This window comes from Manis javanica, chromosome 6 (assembly GCF_040802235.1).
Source record: "Manis javanica isolate MJ-LG chromosome 6, MJ_LKY, whole genome shotgun sequence".
NCBI classification, from domain to species: domain Eukaryota; kingdom Metazoa; phylum Chordata; class Mammalia; order Pholidota; family Manidae; genus Manis; species Manis javanica.
Window position 1 is genome coordinate 101,325,001 of NC_133161.1, and position 20,681 is coordinate 101,345,681.

Consider the following 20,681-nt stretch of genomic DNA (forward strand, 5'->3'; position numbering starts at 1 on the left):
GGAATGAGAGCATTTAAAGTTCTGTGTCATTTTTACTAAAGATTTCAGGAACACATTTTATTTCTTGCTGCTTCTCTAATTAAAACCTAATCATATCACTTTTTCATTTTCGGTTCTAAAATTGAGGGAAGTGGCTGTTAATTATGGAATAAGGGTGTACATTTAGCCAAACAGTAGTTGACATTTTTTATAAGAACTCTGAGGAATACACTACTTAATCATCCTTTTTCCTCATAAAATTATGCAGTGTTTTGTTCTGTCCACAGCAAAGAGAAAAGTAGATTTTTCTAAGTTGAATCCTATGAAAGCGGCACATTCATAGGTAAAAAATGCTGCAGGATCAGCAGTTTCATTAGGAGTCAGTGAAATATGTGAAATATATGTGTGAAATAATCACTTTGAAAATAGATAAATAGTTAATATCTGACTTTTTTCAATCCACTTGGGTCTTGCTTCCCTGGGATTTATCATAACTGTCTACTGATACCTGGTTGATAGTGTCTTGATGGACATTCAATGACTGTTTACTGACTTGTATCCACCAGTTTGGAGCAATGTTACTGAATAGGTTTGGAAGTGAGCTATCCTCTCCTTTAGAGCACATCTCTTTCATTCTTTTGGTAAGATTTTAGTTTTCTGACTCTCTTTCTTCTCTGGCAGTATTTCTGAAGTATATTTTATTGCATGTGCATTATTTTTTTATTTGGTTTCTAAGAGAAAAAGCCTGTGAGAGATGGGAATTGTGAAACCTGTATCACCTCCCATCTCTGTCTCCAGCTGTGGGACCTGAAGCATTTTTCCTGCCTCCTGGACTCCTGTAGTGTCATCTGCAAAATGAGGGACATGAGCTGGTTGATGTTAAGGATCCTCTGCTCCTGTGACCCTAAAGCTCTGTTGGATGTTTTCTTAGTGATATTTGTCATGTTTGTTGGAACATGGAAACAAGGAATATGCTCTGTAGACAAATGTGTTCTGCGTAGGGAAATGAGGCTCACCCCCACTCAAGTGTCAGTGGAAATGTCACTGCAGTAAATCACACTGATAAACAGCTTTACATTCACCAAACACTACCCTAAGTGTTTTTTCTCTTTGCAATTTTGCAAGCACCCAGTGAAGAAGATACAGGTGAAAGGGAGCTAAGACTCAAGAGAATTTCAGTAGCTGACCAGAAGTCCCATAGGGAGCTAGATGTGACACTGGGGTGCCAGCCCCATTTGGACCCTGGAGTGCAAGCTTCACCCCCAGTCTCTAGAGGAGAGAGTCTATATTCTGAGTTTTTATTTACCCCCAGGAATTATGTTCACCTGGGTAATTTTTTAAGAATATATGTAATAAAAACTAATGCATTTGGGAGACAGGGAATCACAGAACTTTGTTGGATGGATTATAACCCACTTGAGAAAGTATTTGCTTGCTGTTGATAAGCTGCTCAGATAATTTTCTAATCTAATTTGCCCCAAACACTTCTCATGGGTAATGCTTATGAAACAAAGGCAGTAGATAAATTAAATATAAATTGGTAAGAAGTTTCTTTCATTTTTCTAAACAGGTGAAATTTATTGCACCTCCTAAATTATTCCATTCAAATACTTGATTTCTTTCTATGTTCTGTATGTTTGCTTGTCTTTGTGTATGAATTTAGGGAAAATATGGGCAGTTGGTGCCACACATACCTTATGGTTCTATATAGTATATTACAGTTTATAAAATAATCCCATACATTTATTGAGATTATCAGAATTCATACGCATTATTTTATAGTCATAACAGCCCTGTGAGCTAAGGCCAAATCATGGTTTAGGGCCTCATTTTTGCTCTTGAGGAAAGACTCTAAGGAGATGATTTATTCCATGTTTCTGCCAGTCTTATAATTGGTCAAACCAGAACTGTATCCTGGGTCAACGGATTTCTAGTCACAGGGGTTAATATTTAGGATGTGCTGACTTGATTTAATAATTTTATTTTCTTATCTTTTATAATCTTTCTATGGCTTAGCATTTTAAATGGTTTACTGAGCAACTTTGTTTAAAACCACACACAAGAATACTTTTGCTGATCATGAAGACTTTCACAAATGGCGAATGTTCACGTGGAAATCTCCAACAGTGGAGACTCCAAAGGTCGCTGGGTGCAAAGGCTGGTGAGAGTGATTAATGTCTCAGCAGCTACTTGTCAAACTTTGGGGGCTTTTAGGCAAATCAGATGGCCTCTTAAAAATCTCCACTGAGTGACAGCCAAGCAGGGCTGAATTACAGCAGAGCTCTTGGAGTTCATGCGAATATATCCAACTTTGCTCTTCTCTGGTTCTGTCTGTTTGCTAGACGCCCTGGATGCACCGAGACCGGCTGTTTGTTCTCCCTTCTCCCAACTTGTTTCCTCCGCTGGGACCGTCTGTTGTTCAGTCTGACCCACGGTGTTTTAGTCACAGTCCCTACTGCTTTCATTACTCCTTTCTCTCCCTCTTGTAGAAAACAAGGAAAGTACTAGCTTCAAGATGAGGGCACTAGACAGCTGGCATTTGACTCAGAGAGGAGACAGGAAGCATTCTTAAGAAGCACATGTGTATCATAAGCATCCTCAATGTGTACTTGTCTTGCTTCCTAACAAACAGACCTATCAGGCTTTTTAGAAGGTAATCAAGAGTTACGTGGACCTATTCTAGCCTGAATATAGCAGAGAGAGCACATTGCTTCGTTGGATAAATCCTGATTCTTGATGGTCCTCCCTTGGCTCCAGGGTGTCCTGGGGTCTGAACCAGCCCCATCAGGGAACCCTCCCAAGCTGTCCCAGGGAAGATGATAGTAAGAAAATATGTCCATAAAGTTTAGTCTCTCAGCCTCACCCCATGATAATGACAGCTGGTTAGTCACACAACATGTGGGCACCCCCATACTCTGCACATCCAGTCAGTGGGCCAGTTTGTTATGCCAGGGTCTCCACTTTTCGTTCCTAGGGGGTTCCTCGGGAGTCTGTGCGAAGGCAGGTGGCCTTGGGCTCTGATCTTACAGCCTCCCCACTCTGCGGTGGCCCCACTTTCATAGGAGACTGGTTTTTATATTTGAAGTTCCGGTAAGATTATTCTTACCCCCCTCCCCCAAAAAATTCCTCTGGCCACCCCTCTGGAGTCCCCAAAGTCCAGAAGCCATTACTCTAGGTCGTCAGGAAAAAACCGAGTTGTCAAACTATCCATATGCCACCTGCATTCTCCTGTTCAGAGATTCCCCCCTTATGAAATAGGTGAAAAATAACACAGAGACACCTAGCTACTGTTACTTCTAAAGGCTTCTATTTAGGGCAATGGAAATACTACTGACAAAAGACATTTACAAGGTCTTAGTGTAACATGAGCACTGCCAATCAATTTCTCTCTGGCGTTTTGTTTTTCCTTGAGAAATTCTTACGATCCTGCTGTATCTTTAACTATTCATCTTGTCTTGGTGATCCAAATACACCCAATAATGCTCTTTCTGAAAATATGCCAATTGTGGTAATTACAGCGAAGCTGAGATATGAAATTGTGATGTCTGCTTCCTAGAGAATGCACTGTTGTTCCGCGAAGCATCTCCTTGGTGCTTGCTCAGGTTCTATTTTAAATGAAGTAAGGCTCATTTCCTGTGCTGGAGAAGCGTGCTCTGGGCTTGCCACTGATCTGGAGTGTGGGTGCCGTTCTCACAGGCGGCTTACTGAAACAAACAGGGACACTGCTCACTCCACCTCACGTTTACTAGGTACGTTAACGCCATTCTGATCATTTGTACGCTTTCCTCTACAAAAGTCTGGGTTTGCCAGTGTGGGACTATTTCTTTGCCTGGTAAGCCCAGCAGCCAGCGCAGCCAGCAGCCATGCCATCCCAGTCTGTCTCTCTCCTATTAACCTTCCTTTAGGGTCTTAATCTCAACTGGTCTTCTATGGTGGCTCTGATGAGCTATTTTGCATCTGTTTAGGGCCCCATCAGCTATTTCTTGCATGTGGTCTGTGTCTCCCAACTCAATTTTAAGTTACTAGAAGATTAGAGGGTATAGGGGTTTCAGTGTCAAAGGAAAAAGCATTTCCTACCAGTTTGGCTTCCCAGTGTTGAGTCTGGGAGTGGAAGTGAGTTCCCCATTGCTGGGGCCTCTGGTTAAACTTGATTCTAGTTCAGTCAGAATAGATCTAGGCATCCTGCAAAACCCTATTTCATTTGGTAAGTCCCCCTTTGTGAAGGATAAGCGCAAATTTGTGGATTATATTTGATTTTCATTCTTCAAAGATAAGAAGTCCTATTGGCAGAGTCCATGCACATGAGAAGGGAATGATGGTCCCAGGAGGCATGGTACTCCCTGCTTATCCTCTTTTCAAGCCTCCCTTCCCTACCAAGTTGAATCAAATTAGGCAGCTGGGAAAATATTCCCTGGCTCTTGAAAAGAAAACGAACAGATGCGGAATGTGCAGCTCTGAGCAGGATGCTCCCTCTGGTGAACTTCGGAGCAGATCAACATGAGGGTGTGGTGAAGCCCGTTCATGGAAGGTACACTGGAAAAGCCTAACAGGAAAATCTGGCATAGGGAATAAGGAGCCTTAAAAATGCAGATGCCTTTCAATCCAGGCATAAAAATTAGGGGATTTATGCTATGGCCATTATTAAAAACAAGTGCAAAGGTTGGCTGTTAGAGCGTTCACCATATTGTTGTTTAATATGAAAAAAGATTGAAAGCAATATAAGATCGAAAATAGAGAAAGGATTTAAAGGAATCCTATAGTGCCCATGAAATGGAGACATTATAAATAAGGCTGTGGAAGCATGGTCCCTGGCACAGAAGAGTGTTCATGAGAAGGCCTAAAAACTATAATTTATTTTGATAAAGAAAATCTATCACCACATATTATCTATAACATATAAATCAATATATATAACATATAAATAATTTATATATAAATATGTATGTACATATGTATACACACACAGTTCCCATGATTTTAATAGTGGTAATAGTGCCTCTAGGATTGCAGGTGACTTATATGCTTTTTCCTTTGTACATCCATGTTCTCTCTTTCTTGTGTGTGGCAATGACATTCTTTTATAAAAAGGAAAACAGACTTTAATTCCTCGGAGAAGCATTGCCTTGGGCCAGTAATACCCCCTCATGCTGTCCTCAAGCCAAGCCACCGTGCAGCCCAGGTACTTGGGCCTCCTGCTGGCCCAGCACTCCGTGTGGACCGCATCCCCAGAAACTCAAGCTCCTACTTGTCTCCTCAGGGAAGGAAAGCCCTCCAGTAAGCGACACCCCAGATGATGGTGATGAGCCCATGCCTGTCCCTGAGGACCTATCCACCACATCTGGAGGGCAGCAGAACTCCAAGAGCGAGAGAGGAGTGGGTGAGTTGGGCCATGTGGGCGTCCCACTGGCAGGCTATTGCATGCTCTGCTCCTGTGCCACCTTCGGCTCTTTAGATCCTTCCAGACAGCCATTAAGTGATGGACTCGTTTTATCTGTTGTTTCCCCTCAACCACAATGCTAGGGAAGTGCAGAATAAAGATCAGCAGAATGGGGCCCTCTTGTGTGATGGAGCTAGACCCTCATAGGTCCACGTGGCTTTGAGACCCACATGTGGAGCAGAATGGCAGTGTTGAGAAGCACCCCCACTCCCATGGGGGGCACATCGCTCCTGTTGTCTTCTGTCTCAGTACACTGCAGAAATACCCAGTCTTACTAGTTTGAAGATAGTGAAAATTACATATTTTATGTGTTATGGCAATAGGGCAGTTTATTTCTAGAGCTTTAGTTGAAAGGAGCCAAATCTGCATGTTCTGTTACCCTCTCATCTCTATTTCTTTAGTGTCAAATTTTACCCAAAATAGAAAATGTGATAATTAGAAAATTTTTTATGTTAAAAATAAATCTAGATGATCAGCATACATTTATATTCCTTTTCCATGAAGGGGTGGGTATAGGAGTATCCACAATCTCTCCCCCAGTTAACATGCACATGCTGCAGTTCATGTTTGGAAACCGTGGCCCACCCTCTTTAGTAGAAAAAAGGAGAGGCCCAGAGAGGTTCAGTGGATTAACCAAAGTCAACAGCAGAGTCAGAGCAAGACTCAGTTTCTGGCTCAAATACTAGTTTTCACTCCATTATAGCATGCAACCGTGAACTGACAAGTTAACAGACCTTTGAAGTATCTGTTTTCTTCTTCTTTTTTAAAAGACAACAACAGGTATTGAGAGCCACTTATTTGCACAAAAGAGTATCAGAAAGAATATAGGTGAAAATGAGGTAGAATGGCCCACGCGTGGACCAGCTGTGTAAGCCCCCACTGCCAAGGAGGGGAACACAGAGAAATTCTCAGGATTAGGAAATCACCACAGCAGTCTTTCTAGTAGACATTCTGGTATAATAACTAAGAAACATATTTTGTGTGTTTTCATGTGTCTCAGAGACCAACTAAATTTTGGGTATAATGGTTCTTTTTTTTTAATTTAGCTATACAGTTAATTGTACAGACAGACAAAAATAGTGGCTGAAGCCATTTGATGCAGATGAACCAAGAAAACAAGTACATATGAGTGCTTTTTCCCTGTTAGGAGATGGCTGCTATGTGTGGGAGGCTAGGTGGGAAGAGAAGAGAAGCATCTCTGGTTTGTTCTATACCCATCATTTCAGGATCGCCCAGGGTTGGGACACAGAAGAGCATGCTTTTTTTGTAATTGCTGCATCTGTATTTAAGATCTTCATTTGTTGATTATGAAGTGGTACAGGTTTATCATACACCACGCAAAGATTCCTTCCAAAACCTGCTTACATAAATTAAAAACATCAAATTCAAACAAAAATAGTAAGCCAGTGATGATGCATGTATGTGAAAAGAGGTGCAAAGGAGGCACATGAATAGCTCATGTTGAGGCGACCCTGTGTTGTCTCAGCTTGTTTGGTCCCTGAGATGCCCAGTGACATGGGTACTATGCCCTGCACTTCAGACATCAACAAACAGAGGCTCATACTTACCCAGGACACAGTGAGGGCTCAGGGAGCGAGTGCCAGAAAGAACTGTGTGGATACGTAGCCAGTTAACTACTTAAGTGGGCCAAGAGCCTAGACGACGTCAGTGCAAGGACTCTTGGGTCACTAGAGAGGGCAGGGAGCTTTCCCTGAAATCCCCGCCACTGCCTGCAGCCTGCGAGCCTGGTCGCCAGGGGTGTCCTTTAGAGAACTGAAAGTCAGCCTGGTTCCTGGAGAGTAGAGAACTGTGTGGCTTGCTGGCGTAGACAAGGACAGCTTGGTTTAAATGCCTTCATGGTACCCTGAATGCCCGCCTGTGAACTCTGAGTTGGTGGCGGGCCTCCCCTGGTAAGGCCCCCTGGTGGGCTCCTCTGTCTGTTCTCTGACTGCATCTCCTGGCGGAGATTTGAGCTCCAGGTCCTAATGTGCACCCAGTGAAGATTTTCATTCCATGTCTCCTTTCAGGATAAAAGTTATAAAAATGAGCTCTGGGGCTGTACAGTTTGAAGCAGCAGAGAAACGTCCCTGCTTGGTTGTGTGTGGGGGTTGGTGCAGCCATGTGGGCAGGCATGGTAAGCCACACAAGGTGGGCGCTGGAATATTATTTTGGAGAGGGAATGCTCTCACAGAGGCCATAGGAAAAATGGACGGATCATTTCAAGAAAGCCAAAAATGCAAAAGCAAAAGCAGCCGACATTGCTCTGGAGGGGAGAGGTTAACAAGCGGGAATGCACAGCATTAAATGCAGAGGGAGGTGTCGGGGAAGCCAACTGCTCTTCACAGCAGGCAAGTTCATGTACCCATCCCTCATGATTTCTGAAGGAAACCAACCAGCATTAGGATGTAGTGGTAGGCTGTTCATGACAGTGATTTGTAAGATGTGTCATTAAGCAAATTAAGTATGTAAATAGCACTAGGAGACAATATAAAAAGACAGGGGAATTAACAGATTGAAGGAAAAGGAAATACACATGAAGCCACATTTCATCAGCTCCATGGGAAGGAGTCTGAAGCGCAAAGGCGTATCAGGGGACAGACCACAGGAAACGGAAGCAGCCCCTCCCTGCGCAGGAGTATTGAAGCATGAGGGGACGGGCCCCTGTTGAGCTCAGGCCACAGGACGTGTAAGAGGGGTGCGAGGGCCACGTGGAAAGGTGGAGGCTGGCAGAGCGGAGAGGATGTATGTCCAAGCCCCTCTCCTGGCCATGTGCCCCTGGCCAGAGTCCTACCTCGCTGAGCCTGTTTCTCATCTTCAAGGGGCAACAGCCATGAAACACATCTCACAGCATGGCCTCCAGGGTCGCATGTAAAAATGTAAACATACTTCTCTGAAGACAGAATAGCTAAGACATAAAGTAAAAAGGACAATAAGGAGGGAAAGAATGCAACCTGCACAAAACGGAACGTTTAAAGCCTCGTGAGACAGGCAAGGGCATCTGTGGTGGCCTCACTTGAGAAGGGAGAGGAGGTAACGTTTGTAGCACTTGGGATGGGAGAGGAAGGTCTTGATTAGAACAGTTGAAGAAGAGGAAACGGATTGAGGTGCAGCTTGAAGAACTTAAGTTAGACACAAAGGAGAACTTACCGGTGATGCAGGATTTAGTCATCAGACCCAACTATTTAATGAGATGATAGCTTGTTCTTCTGAAGTGGTCTCTTTAAAAATGAGAGAAATCTCACCTCTCTGAAGTGGTTGTTTATGAAACTGCTCAAGGCAGAGGCTGTACTCAGTGACCTCGTAAGGCAACCCCAAATTTACACACTCAGCCATGGCAGGCTCACTAGAGAAGTGGAAGGCGGCTGAGATTTCTTCTGGCAGCTGTTGACCAGGGATGTTTAAAAGCATCTCGTAGGAATTACGTCAGGATCGGTGTCTAATAGAGGGGATAAAAGCATTGCATGTAAGAAACTAAAAACTTAGTTGTGTTCTCCATTTATTCAGTAACCCCTTACATTTCTTCCATCTTCACAGCATGAATTTTTGCACATGACGCCCTCCTTTCCCTTTGCTTGTATGGTTTCCATTTCCTACAGTGGAGCAAGGCCACCGAGCTCTAGGATGCTGCCAGGGAGCACACAGCCTGCAGGAGGAGATGGCTGTGGGTGGTGCTTTGACAGACACCCAAGCCTGGCTGTGCATAGGAGGAGGCCCCCTGCCTATGAGTGTAGTCACTGGTGGGGAGCAGGCTCGGTAGGCTGGAGCAGAGGAGACAGGGAGATAGCAGAGAAAGAGAAGAATGATTACAGGCAAGAAAGAGCAGGCCACCCCTGAGAAAGATGGCCAGCAAAGTTAGTATGTGGGCATCACAGAGAAGAGCAAGGCAGAGCACAGTGAGGTGGTGGGACTGAACTGGAAGGATGACGTAGGCCGGCACAGAGGGACAGTGCAGTCATTGGGGGACGGCCAAAGACTGGAGACCGTGGTGGGGTTGGACGAGGCTCACCAAATAGCCTGGCTACCTGAGAGGATAACTGGCTGACCTTAGGCAGTGGTGATGTTTGCATGTGGCCCTAACATACACGTCTACATACATACGTGCTGGATTACATCCTGGGAGGTGCTTCTTTGGCCTCTGCCCACTCATGTGACCTGCTCCCAGAGTCGGGAGGTGATACCATTGTTCCACGGTGGTGGTTGATTTTAGGACTGAATTACTACAGCTGGCACCTCATGGCATGTCCTTGAGAACTGGTCTCCGCACTCCCAAGGCAGCCTTCTTGAAGCTGATTAGCATGCCATGAGTTCTTTCCTTTGAGTTCTTTGACCAAGGTTTGATTCACCCTGGCAAAAATGGGAAGAAAATAAGGTAGAAAAAAAATACAGCTTTTTCCCCCCTTAAATCCAAGAATACGATTTAGTGTGTAAAAACAGAATTTTTTTTGATTCATTCAACCAAAGTAAAAATCGCCTCCCTCAGTCTTGAGTTTGAAGATGGTGGGACTTGTAAGACATTAACATCGATTAGCATCCTTATCAGCCATTCCTGCGCCAAATGTCTCCTTCATTTGAAGGCTTCAGGTGGCCCACCAGGGCTCTGCCAAGAGATGGGCAATGGCCGTAATGCTATTCCATGGCCGGAAGGGAGGAGACGCTGGAGAGAGGTTTTCACAAGTGGAAAGAGAAAGCAGTGGGCTCTGGCGTAATTGGAGATTGGGCAGCAGGCTTTTGAGTACGGATGCTAAGCCTGCTTATCTAATCAGCAGTTAGAGGAAGTTGTTTTTATCTGTGAATTGCATCTCTTCTGAACCGATAAACCCCATTTTAGCTAGGGAAAAATATTATCTAGCAGCATCTGAGCATTAGCTGCAGCTGAGCTCAAGCACGTTCAAATGGGATGCAGGCTATGAGAGCAGACAACTGCTGAAGTTGGGCAGCTGGGTGTCTGCTTCGGGGGTTTTATTCTCCTTTGTGGAATAACTAAAGGTTTATCATTGTTGGGTTATTGTACAAGGGCTTTGTTAGGGCAAATTTAAAAATTTTTCTACTGTTCATCTTGCAATTCACTGTCTGGATCTCGGACTGCCTCTTGGAAACAGGAGGTAGTGTTACCAGGAGGTGTCCAAACTAACTTGATTCCAGGGGGAAAGATGCATTTCCACGAATTTTCCAAAACATGAGACATACATAGCATTTAAAAAATAAATTATTTTGCTTACCTTCTAAATCTTTCAAGTTTTAAAAAGACAGGCTATTACGTAACAGGTTTATCACTTCCCATTTTAAAGTAAATGTTAAGGTTTTTATTACCTCCCCTTTGTAGGGCGGCATGTGGAAATCACAATCTTTGCAGAACAACGTGGCATGCTGGTTCCTAAATTAAACAAGTGATTGTGTCCCACATCACACACCATCTTGTCCTAGGTGTAAACTGCTTGGAGCAGGCAGCATGGGTTTGCGAACATTCCTTGGAGAAAATTGAAACTGGTGTGTGTGTGTGTGTGTGTGTGTGTGTGTGTGGTATGTCTGTGTGTATTGTCTGTGGTAGGTGTGTGATGTCTGTGATGTGTGTGTCTGTGTACATGTGGTATATCAGTATTGTGTGTGATGTATTTGATGTGTGTCTTTGTGTGTGTAGTGTGATGTGTGCGTGTTTGGTATGTCTGTATGCTGTGTGGTATACATGTGTACGTGTGTGGTGTGTGTCTCTGTGTGTTCCGTGTGGTACTTGACAGGAGGCCACAGTTGGTCCCTTGGAGGAGCACCTCTGTGCCTGGCTGTAGGCTGTAGGCTATCCTGCCCCTGGCTCTGCAGCTGCCCAGCTTGCTGGCCCTGGCAGATTGCTTCATGCCATTTCTGTCCCTGTGCACAGAGGGGCGTTATCTTGCCCAGTGTGGTAAAGTATGGAGGCACAGACCCGGGTGACCCACAGGGAGATCATCGTCCGTGGTGGCTGCTGTGCTTGTCACTTCATCTGCACACGGTGCTGTCATGGGGGATCTGGAGACTGGACGGACCCCCACGACACCTCCAGGCACGTGACTTCAGGGAGAGCACTGACACAGCAGCCTAACAAAAAGCCTGAAGTTCCTAGGAAACAAAGCATGCAGAAAAAGCAGCCACAGGGGGGCTGCACGGCCAGTAGGATCTCAGCAAACATCAGGTCCCTCCCAGCCATGGAGAGAGGGATTCAAGGAGAATGCCCGCCCAGGGTGGGCAGTGGGGAGTCGTGTGTCGCCCCGTGCCCAGTTGAAGGGAGTGCATGGGGACCACAGACTCATGCACTGCTCTGACTTTCAGTCACACACAGGCCAGTACATCCAGTACACCTGAGTGTATGTGGAAGATAAGGACCATGTCCTGAAATATATGGCCCATGGCCGAGGGCAATGCCACTCTGGGCTCCGGCCCTCCCCATCGCTGCCCCTGAAGAGTCCACTTTAGGATTTGTGCAAGCACTGTTAATGTTGGCTTACTGCTTTTTTTCAAACTGTGGTTTCTTGACTTTTAGGAGATTAGGGAATTTGGGAATTCCATCCAATAAGTCTTAGGAAATTAGGGAATTCGTCCAATAACAGGTATACCGGTGGGCCCTTCCCTGTGCAGGCTGACAAAGTGCAGCCTTCCAGACCTTAGCAGGCCAGGCCTCCAGGCTAATGGCCAAATAACAGTGGTGCAGCAGAGCTAGCTCACGGGACCTTACGGTGCTCTGCCCAGGGTCAAGAAAAGGAAGACTCCTTCCCAGCTGGGCCGGGAGTGGCAAGAGGAGGGTTGAGGAAGGCTCACAGGGTTGAAGTCTGGGCAAGGCTGTCAGAGGCAAGTCCCTTTAGGCTTTAGGAGGGCACAGTCGGTGGGAGGGAGGGGAGATGGGGGCAGAGTCCAGGGGACAGAGGAACCAGAGGGGCCTGCTCTGGAGTGAGCAGCGGGGTTCAGAGGGGAGCCCCAGGTGTTTTAATCTGGGGGGACCTTTCAGACATGCTTCACTCTGGTGGTGGCCAGCAGAGAGACATGGTGTATGCCTGAGCAGGGAGGCAGGCAGGGCGGCGGCATTCTCTGTGGCGGCCACGGCACTTGCCCACCTACTCAGTGTGGGTACGTCCTTGTTGTGATGGTGCCTTCCGCCCTGGCAATCAGGGCAGCAGTGATTCTACTGGACATAATGAAAGACAGACAGGGAGTTGGGGCCCACTTGAAATGTGCTGACGGTTCCTCACCAAGGAGCTTGCCTGGAGGCAGGATGCTAGAAGGGGGGACCAGCTACATGACAGCCAGTGGGAGGGACATGGGGCACCCACGCCCTGGGGAATCAGTGCATGCGATTGTCTGGAAAGACAGCAAGGGAAGAGGAGAGAATGAGAAAGGACTATGGCATAGACTCCACTGGGAAAAAGGTTTTAAGGAAGTTAAGAAGGGCAAATAGGTGCATGGGATGGGGGATGGGGGGACTTCCCAAAAGGAGCTGAGGAGGGGTGGAGGCCCAAGTGGGGCTGGAGAGAAGAGTGCTGTAGGCTGACGGAGCAGCAGGAGCGAGGGGCAGGAGACAGGAAGCAGATGGAGGTGGGGGGGTCAGGAGGACCTTCAGGTTGACCTTTGTCAGAGGAGAAGGTATGTTGTAGGCCAGCAGGAAGGAGCTAGTGGGGGGAAAGGACTAAAATCCTACAGCCCAAGTGGCCTTTGGGAATGTGGAGTGATCAGCTCCCCAGAAATGGGGCATGGCACCCTGCCGTCCCTCACTCCATGATCCAAAACATCAGTGCCGCCTCGTGCTCCGGCCCTGGCCGTCCCTGTCACAACACCTGCCACCACTGTCATGGAAGGCATACCTCTGAGCTGCTCACCACTCATCCCAGCCCCCAGTGTTCCCAGCACCCAGTAGGTGTCCAGGTCACGTACTGAACGAGTGAACAGAAAGGTCCAATTGCTTCTCAGTTGGAGAGCTGGTGGGACCATGGAGAGACGTTCAAGCTGATAGAACAATTGAAGGCTACATCTGAATTTCGGGTTCATAATGGGAGTAATATGATGTCCATGTTTCTCAGTGGGAACAATTGGCATTTGGGGTGCAGAGGCCTTCACTGACTGAGACCGTCCCTCCCACACAGGATATCTAGCCACCCATATCACACCTCACCATGAGGCCCCAAATATCTCCACATACTCACCAGGTGAAAACCCGGATTGAAGCTCCCCATTCAACCTAAGGCATTCATCGTCCCCTGGCCCCCCCACATTCCACACATGAGAGCTTTGCACCTTCAGAGGACCAACATTTGGCTGCTTGTTTAAAATGTTTAATATAGTCAGTCGTGTTCCAGAACTGGGGGTCTGAATTAAAAAGAAAAGGAATACCTCTAGGAAAACTGGGTCAGACGAGGTTGAAAAGCTGACCCTGGCATTTTCCACCATCCTTCCGGTGTTTATTTCATGTCTGCAAAATGCATGTCACTTTTGAAAAGTTGTTGATTTTTGCAAACAGTGACCAATGTTCATCTTATCTTCATTTTATTCTAACAACTTAAATTCAGGATCAGATGGTTCCTAATTGGTTTGCTAAGGGAAATAAAGATAGATACTTATCAACTGGAGTAGATAGATAAACATTTTCTATTCTAGGTTTTTGGTTCCAATTTTATTTTCTTCTTTGCTCCATCTGTGTTGAAAGAATAGTTAGCTCTGTGTTTAATACAACCAACCGACATTTCGTTAACTTTCCTTCTACATGGGGTTTCAGAAAGAAATGGAAAAAAAAAAAAAAGAAGGTTTTGAGCTGTGGTTGCCAGTTGCCACCTGTCCTCCTATCTGGTTAGGACATTTTCTGATTTGGGAAGTGTAAATATAACCCAGAGAAAAAAAAAAGGCTTCCCCTCCTTTTATGCAAAAGTAAAAAGGTTTAAGCAGAGCAGAGCCCTAACCATTGCCTGCAGAGTTTCCACAGAACCAGTTCAATTCGATGCAAACAATTGTTCAGCTGAGCCGGCCACTCCAGGAAGCCGCCTTGCTGCTCCCCAGCTTGAGCGTGGTTGAGGCCTGGCTACTGTACCCGCCAGATAAGCCCTGCACTCTTCAAGGTCTTAGCAGGAACTACACTTCACACATTACCACAGAGCTGCTCAAAATTGTACACGCCTTGCCTGTTAGGATTTGAGGGACAACAGAAACGTGTAGGGAACTCAAATATGCATTCAAGCTCATCACATACTGGAGCCAGAGGGAACTGGCCGACTGTTACAGGTTCAGAAAAGCTGCCAGGCTCTGGTTCAACTGTTGGTAGCTTGAAGCCAACTGTGGTGGAAGGATTTACACCACAGACATGGGAAATGCTACAATTAGGGCTTTTTTTTTTTTTTTTGAGAGTGGGCGTACCTGCACCCTACTGGCTTAAATACAACGTTTAATGTCCTGACAGCTGCAATGAAATTGGGAAGCAGGCATATTTTGTGGCTGCAGTGGGTGTGGAGGTAGGGGCAGGGGTGTTTTTGGAGGAGTTATGGAAAAGTGAGCCTGTTGGGAAGACCATGGGCAGTAAGGGGGCAGATAGTTCGTCCAGCAGAAGTGTTGATTCCACATGACTCTTGGCTATTGTATCACAGACTGGAAATGTCAGACCAACTAGACTCTTTTAACAAATAGAATATTTATTTAGCGTGTCCCTTTTGTTGCTGGGGGTGTGATTAGAGGAGGACTCTATCTTATTTATGAGATTATTAGCCTCGCAATATCCTTCACAATGTGGGGTTGAGCTTGGTCTTCTCAAAATAATTCTGTTACTGAGTTCCTTGGATTAACTAGAACCCTGATGTGTGTGTACAGATGTGGGACATGACCTCTTCCCTTGTCCCTGTGTATATTCCTTTGCACAGTTTCAGTAGGACACTTTCTCAGTAAGGTGGTTAGCCACACAGGAGAGGCTGGGGAATCAAAAGCTAACTGGGCTGGTGAAGGGCTCTGTTCCTGTTCCTGGGAGAGGCTGTTGCCACATTCCTCCTCAAAGTACCTGATGCAGCAGCACAATTAACCAAAGAGCTGTCCCCTGCCCACTTGCAGGAGTGAGCTCAGTGGCAGGATCTCTGAGCAGCAGGGCTTGGGTGTGTGTCTGCAAGGCTGCCTGCCAGGAGAGTACCTCCCCTGTGGGGGATATGGCTGCAGGCTGTCTATTTCCACTAAAATCACCCGGGCGTGATTCCGGGGATGTCCTGAACATCCGCTGTCTTCCCCCACCGGGCGGTGAGGTTAATGGGAGGTCTCCAAACCGGGGTCCTGGCTGCAGTCACAGAGCGCGTGGCACAATGCGCCATGCTCTTCATCCAAATGAAGGACTGTCCCACTAGACATGAAATCCTGCTGCAGTGAAAAAAGGACTTTTATTACAGCCCTGCAGGCAGCTATATGATTATTTTTATTCTTCTCAGAATCCAGAAGAATTGTACTGCTTTCTTAATATCTCTAGACTCTACAGTTAAACATGGTAGCAATAAAAATATGACTCGGCCAGTGTGCCCCAGAGCACTCTGTTGGCGGCCACCGTAATGTTAAGTAATGACAATCAAGTATCATCTGGTGGAGCTACCGTTTACTTAACCTCAGCATCACAGTTTAAGCTGCCTTCCGTGAAAGTCGTGTTCACTGGAGAGTGCTGTGGTTTTGCGTGAAGTGGTTTTAATCCTGAGAAGAGAACAGAGTCATTTTGTTATTATAAACATGGTATTGCTCACAGTTTTAAAGTAGTGCCACTATTACTAACAAATGGTCTTAATACTGATCCTTTACATTTGACTGTGGAGCTGTGGGGCTCCCACATTCTGTCACGGGTTTGTGTTTGTTTGTTTGTTTTCCCATTTTAATAACTTTTGTATTATTGATAGAATGTCTCCTAAAAATTGATCCTTAAATCATCCTGCTGTGCTCACACATGTGCACCCATGCACGCCCCTAAATGTTAGGTGTGGGGTCTTCCCACTCAGGCCCTCTGCAGGCAGCCAGGCTTTCTCTCTCAGGAGACAGGGCAGCTGTGGGCAGTCCTTGTTTGGGGACAGAGGTTTCATGGATGCATGATAACCACATTCATATAACCATAGATGAATGATATTTCTGGAACTGATTTGTGAAATGCTCTAGGAGAGCGCTGTTTGATGAAAGTATAATGAGACCTGCAAATGTAATTCTCAGTTTTCTAGTAGATACATTAAAAAAAAGAAAAATGGCACAGGTAAAGTTTTCATATGTTTTATTTAACTTAGTATACCCAAAATATCATTTGAGCATGTATGAACAGTCAGCAATGAGGATAGTCCTGTTTCTTTGTAGCCCTTGAAACCCAGTCTGTGTGTTAGGCTTACAGCCCTTGTCACTCCGGAATGGGCCCCATTTCAGGTGCTCAGAAGCCATCTGTGGCCGGGGCTGCCTTTTGGAAGCACAGGCCTAGAGTGCTGGAGAGGAGTATGTCGTTATATTACTGAACATCTTTCTAGTCCTTGCTGAAATTTAGCCAAAAACTAGTCATTTATCAACTCTCTAAAGTAGTTTTTACATCAGTTTTCCCTTCAAAACATTTTCTCAGTTGTCATCACAAGGAAATGTGAAAATTTGCTTCCTGGTTCTCCTTTTTGGCCACATTTGATGTAGAGAGAATGCAGGTCCCGTTCAATTTTTACATCAGTTGGACTTATTTTGTGTAGTTCTGTTTTAACTATAGTTCAAGCAAGCATTCGATTAAGTACAAAGTAATGAGAATAAAGCAAAATGTAAACATGTAAAACAGTTTTCCAAAGCACAGTGGCTGAATTAAATGCAAAAATACATTATTTTTAGTTTTAGATTCCAGCTATTCATTCTCTCCTCATGCACTCTCTATGGTAATTCTGGGGGTTGGTAAATCCTTTTGAATTTTTTGAAACAAGGCAATTGCTTTGTAGACATAAAACACATTTGAAGGGCATGCCATTGAGGACAGGCACTAAGTGAAACAGGCTTCAAAGAGGGACACCATCACACCTGTAGGACTGTTTGCAAAAATTGTGGAGAATGAAGCTTCTTGATAACTTCCTAAAAGATGCTGTTGCCACCTGATGCAGCAATGGAGCAGAGGTAGTAAAGGAAAGGCTTTTTTTTTTGGTATCTTAATCTACAATTACACGAGCAACATTGTGGTTACTAGACTCCCCCCATCATCAAGTCCCCCCCACATACCTCAGTACAGTCCAACACACTGCCTTTTTTTTTAATAGAGGAAAGGAAGGCAGTATGTACTACAGCCTGAGAAAACAAGCCTGATCCTTCACCTCCGCACCCAGTTCCTCACCACCCATGCCTGGGCCCCCCAGCACTTGACCCCACCTAGCTGTGTGTGGGCACCCCACATCCCAGCCTTCCTGTGTCAGGGATGCTGGGTGCTTACTATCTGGTGCTTGTCTTGCATTTCAGGAGACAGTGTGTATTCATGTGGCTTCTGTATTTCCTGAGTGCACCGTGACCCAAGAGTCACAGATTCAACCCTGTGGCTGATAGTGCTCTTACTATCTTTTGATCCCTTTCCTGGTATCTTTCCTCCTGTTTTACTTTCCTTCTTCCTTCTTTCTTACCTTCCTGCCTTTCTTCTTTCCTTTCTTCTTTCCTTTCATGAGGCAGTTTCATCAAATTTCTGTTATTTGTGTCCAAAGACCAGTGACTGAAACCTCTTGCCCAGGAATAAACCTCTTCAGGTGGCATAACGGCAAGGCTGTGGCAGTGCCCTCCAGAATGCTCACCTGTGTCATAGGTAATTCAAAGTGTTACCTGGATTATCTCCTGGCAAATGGCAGGCCTCAAGCTCAGCTACTCTTGCTTTTTGCTGTTTGTTGAATGAATCAGACGAGGGTTTCCTGGTACAGGTATTGTTGACAGTGAGAACTACTTCTTTGTAAACAAGGTTGTACCAGGAAAAGCCCACTGTGTGAAAAGGCTGCTGTCCGTAGCCGCAGAGAGCACCCCCTCCTTAGCTGGATGTACTTGGGGTGTCCTGGGATGATTCATCAATCACACTAAGAGAACACCTCCAGAAGATGAGTCCAGACTGTAGAAGGATTTGAAGCAGAAGTTCTGGGTGAGGTCTCGGCCGCCTGCCTCACGAAAGCTGTGCTGTGCACCAGACCTCTCTCAGAGCTCTGCTATCTTCAGCTGCAGAAAATGAATCAGATGTTTTTCCTAAAAGCATACTGTGTAAAGTGGTATTTAAAAAATTCATTAACTTGCCCAGCTGGGTTGGAAAGGATGAACGTTTTGCCACATGTTTACTGTACGCATTCGCTCATGTGTGGACAGGCGGACAGGCCACATCCTTTGCTGACCTCTGTGTTCATTTGTCCAGTGAATCCTTGATAAGATCATTCAGCAGCCTTTGTAGGTTCCTTCTCTTTACACATTGGCAACCTGTAAGGCCATTCACCCATGTGTCATTTACATTGTTTTCCCTCTGGAAATGTATTGTGCAACTTCCAAACTATTTACCTAAGTTCATCTGAGTACATCTAGAATCCTTCCCCTCCTTCAGTGCTAAAAGCAGTGTAAAGACATCTGTGGTGCCCACACCTGGCATTTGGGTGTAAGCTACCACAAGGGGAGCCCTGCATTCGGCCAGGCTGCATGGTCCTAGCGGGCAGGCATCACTTCTTTCTGTTGCTTCTCCATCACAGATCACAAAGCAGGAGCACAATGAACACCTGACTTACAGAGACAGTAAGTTCTGTGTATTGTAAAAATTCTCTCTTTGTACTTTTTCATAACACTGATTGTAAAAACAGAAAATCATTTCAGGAGGGAGTTGAAAGTATGAAATTAACATTTCAACCATATGAAAATAGTAAACACAGAAGGGGAAGGGAACAGTGCATACAAAGTGGAGGGGGCAGGAAGTCAAATGTGTCATCTAAAAATTTAAATCAAATACAGATGGAAAAGACAAGAGAAATTGATATGTTCAGTTTTCCTGTGTCACTAGAATTTGCTTTGCAGTGTAGAGTCTGTGAAAGACATCCCTCTGGCCTTCGCCCAGCCCTTTCGGGAACAGCATCCTGCATTGAATTGCCATCTTATTAAAATGTTCACAGGTATATACTTTGAATTTGTTTTATCCTATTCAGTCTTGAAAATTGTAAAGAAATCTGAGTGCCTAATAACATTTTACTCAAAAGTATATTGTCTTCCAAGTGCGGTCACTGAATCCATTACAAGCTACTCGACTAGATGTCATGGAAAATCAGAGATGTGTGAGAACTGGTTCCCTCCAGGAGTTAAATAAACTGTATACACCTCCAGGGAATCCTTGCACACACTCTGTGGTAGATTTGAAGCTAAATTACTAGCACGGGTTTTGAATGGTGTCCACATTCCAGCATGCAAAGAAACAGGCTGGAGGTGGAGCTGCAGCGCACTTTAGAGACTCAGTTACTGAGGTCAGCACTTGCCAAGTACCTGCCTTGTCCCAGGCACCCTGCTAGGTTCAGGGGTGACCAAAGAAGATAGGATCCATGGGCTCAAAGAGTTTACCTTCTGGTGGAGAGAGGAAGGATGCAGCTGAGCAGAGAGAGAAAAATAGTAAAAAGGAAAAACAGAGAAAAAAATATTGTCCCATAGACAACTCTGTGTTTTAAACATCTGCTGGTTTTCATTAGAACAGTTAGCATGATGCATTGACATTCATGGCTGCTTTTACTGAATGCTCTGATGGCAGATGACCATCCCTCTAGTGCAGAGGTGAATTGGAGCTTCTGTCTGTGCATGAATGAAATAAGGAAAATTCAGGAGAACCTCTGATGCTGTCACCTTCCTCCACCTCGGTACCCACAGAGCCTGTTGTGCAGCTGGTCTGACAGGTGTTGTGTTGCTGCTCTGCAGTGGGGTCCCACCCCAGAAAACATCCCAGATGGAAGGCTGCTGCCCCATCTTGAGCCCAGGGCAGAAATCCTTCAGCACCCTTGACACATGAAGGATCAGCTCGTTTGGACTCCCCTGGAGACAGCCTGCTGTCACTGTAAAGAGACAGTGATTATTAGGAAGCCATGAACTAAGTGTGCTTCTTCCCAGAGCCAACCCTGCAGCTGCCTGCAGCATTAACACTTTCTCATAAGTGTGAGAGCCCTTCAGCTCCCCGTGTATAGCTCTGCTAGGCCCTCTCAACATCCCCTTCTCCTGGCTACCATTTCCTGGTTTCCTCCCACTGTGAGGAAATAAACCTCGTAATACATTTGCTTTGCTTCTCCTCACTGTGCACAAGCCCTTCCTAAAACATGGG

General features: G+C 45.5%; 1 protein-coding gene across 11 annotated transcripts in view; it reads left to right on the forward strand.

Moving 5' to 3' along the window:
- The window catches only part of IKZF1 (IKAROS family zinc finger 1), a 96,250-nt gene that overhangs the window by 17,243 nt on the left and 58,326 nt on the right, over window positions 1–20,681 (forward strand). For all 11 annotated transcript variants that reach the window (XM_073239130.1, XM_073239131.1, XM_073239124.1 and 8 more), the window contains exon 3: window positions 5,237–5,356. In XM_073239130.1, coding sequence (XP_073095231.1) covers window positions 5,237–5,356 — 120 coding nt within the window. The remainder of the gene's footprint in view (window positions 1–5,236; window positions 5,357–20,681) is intronic.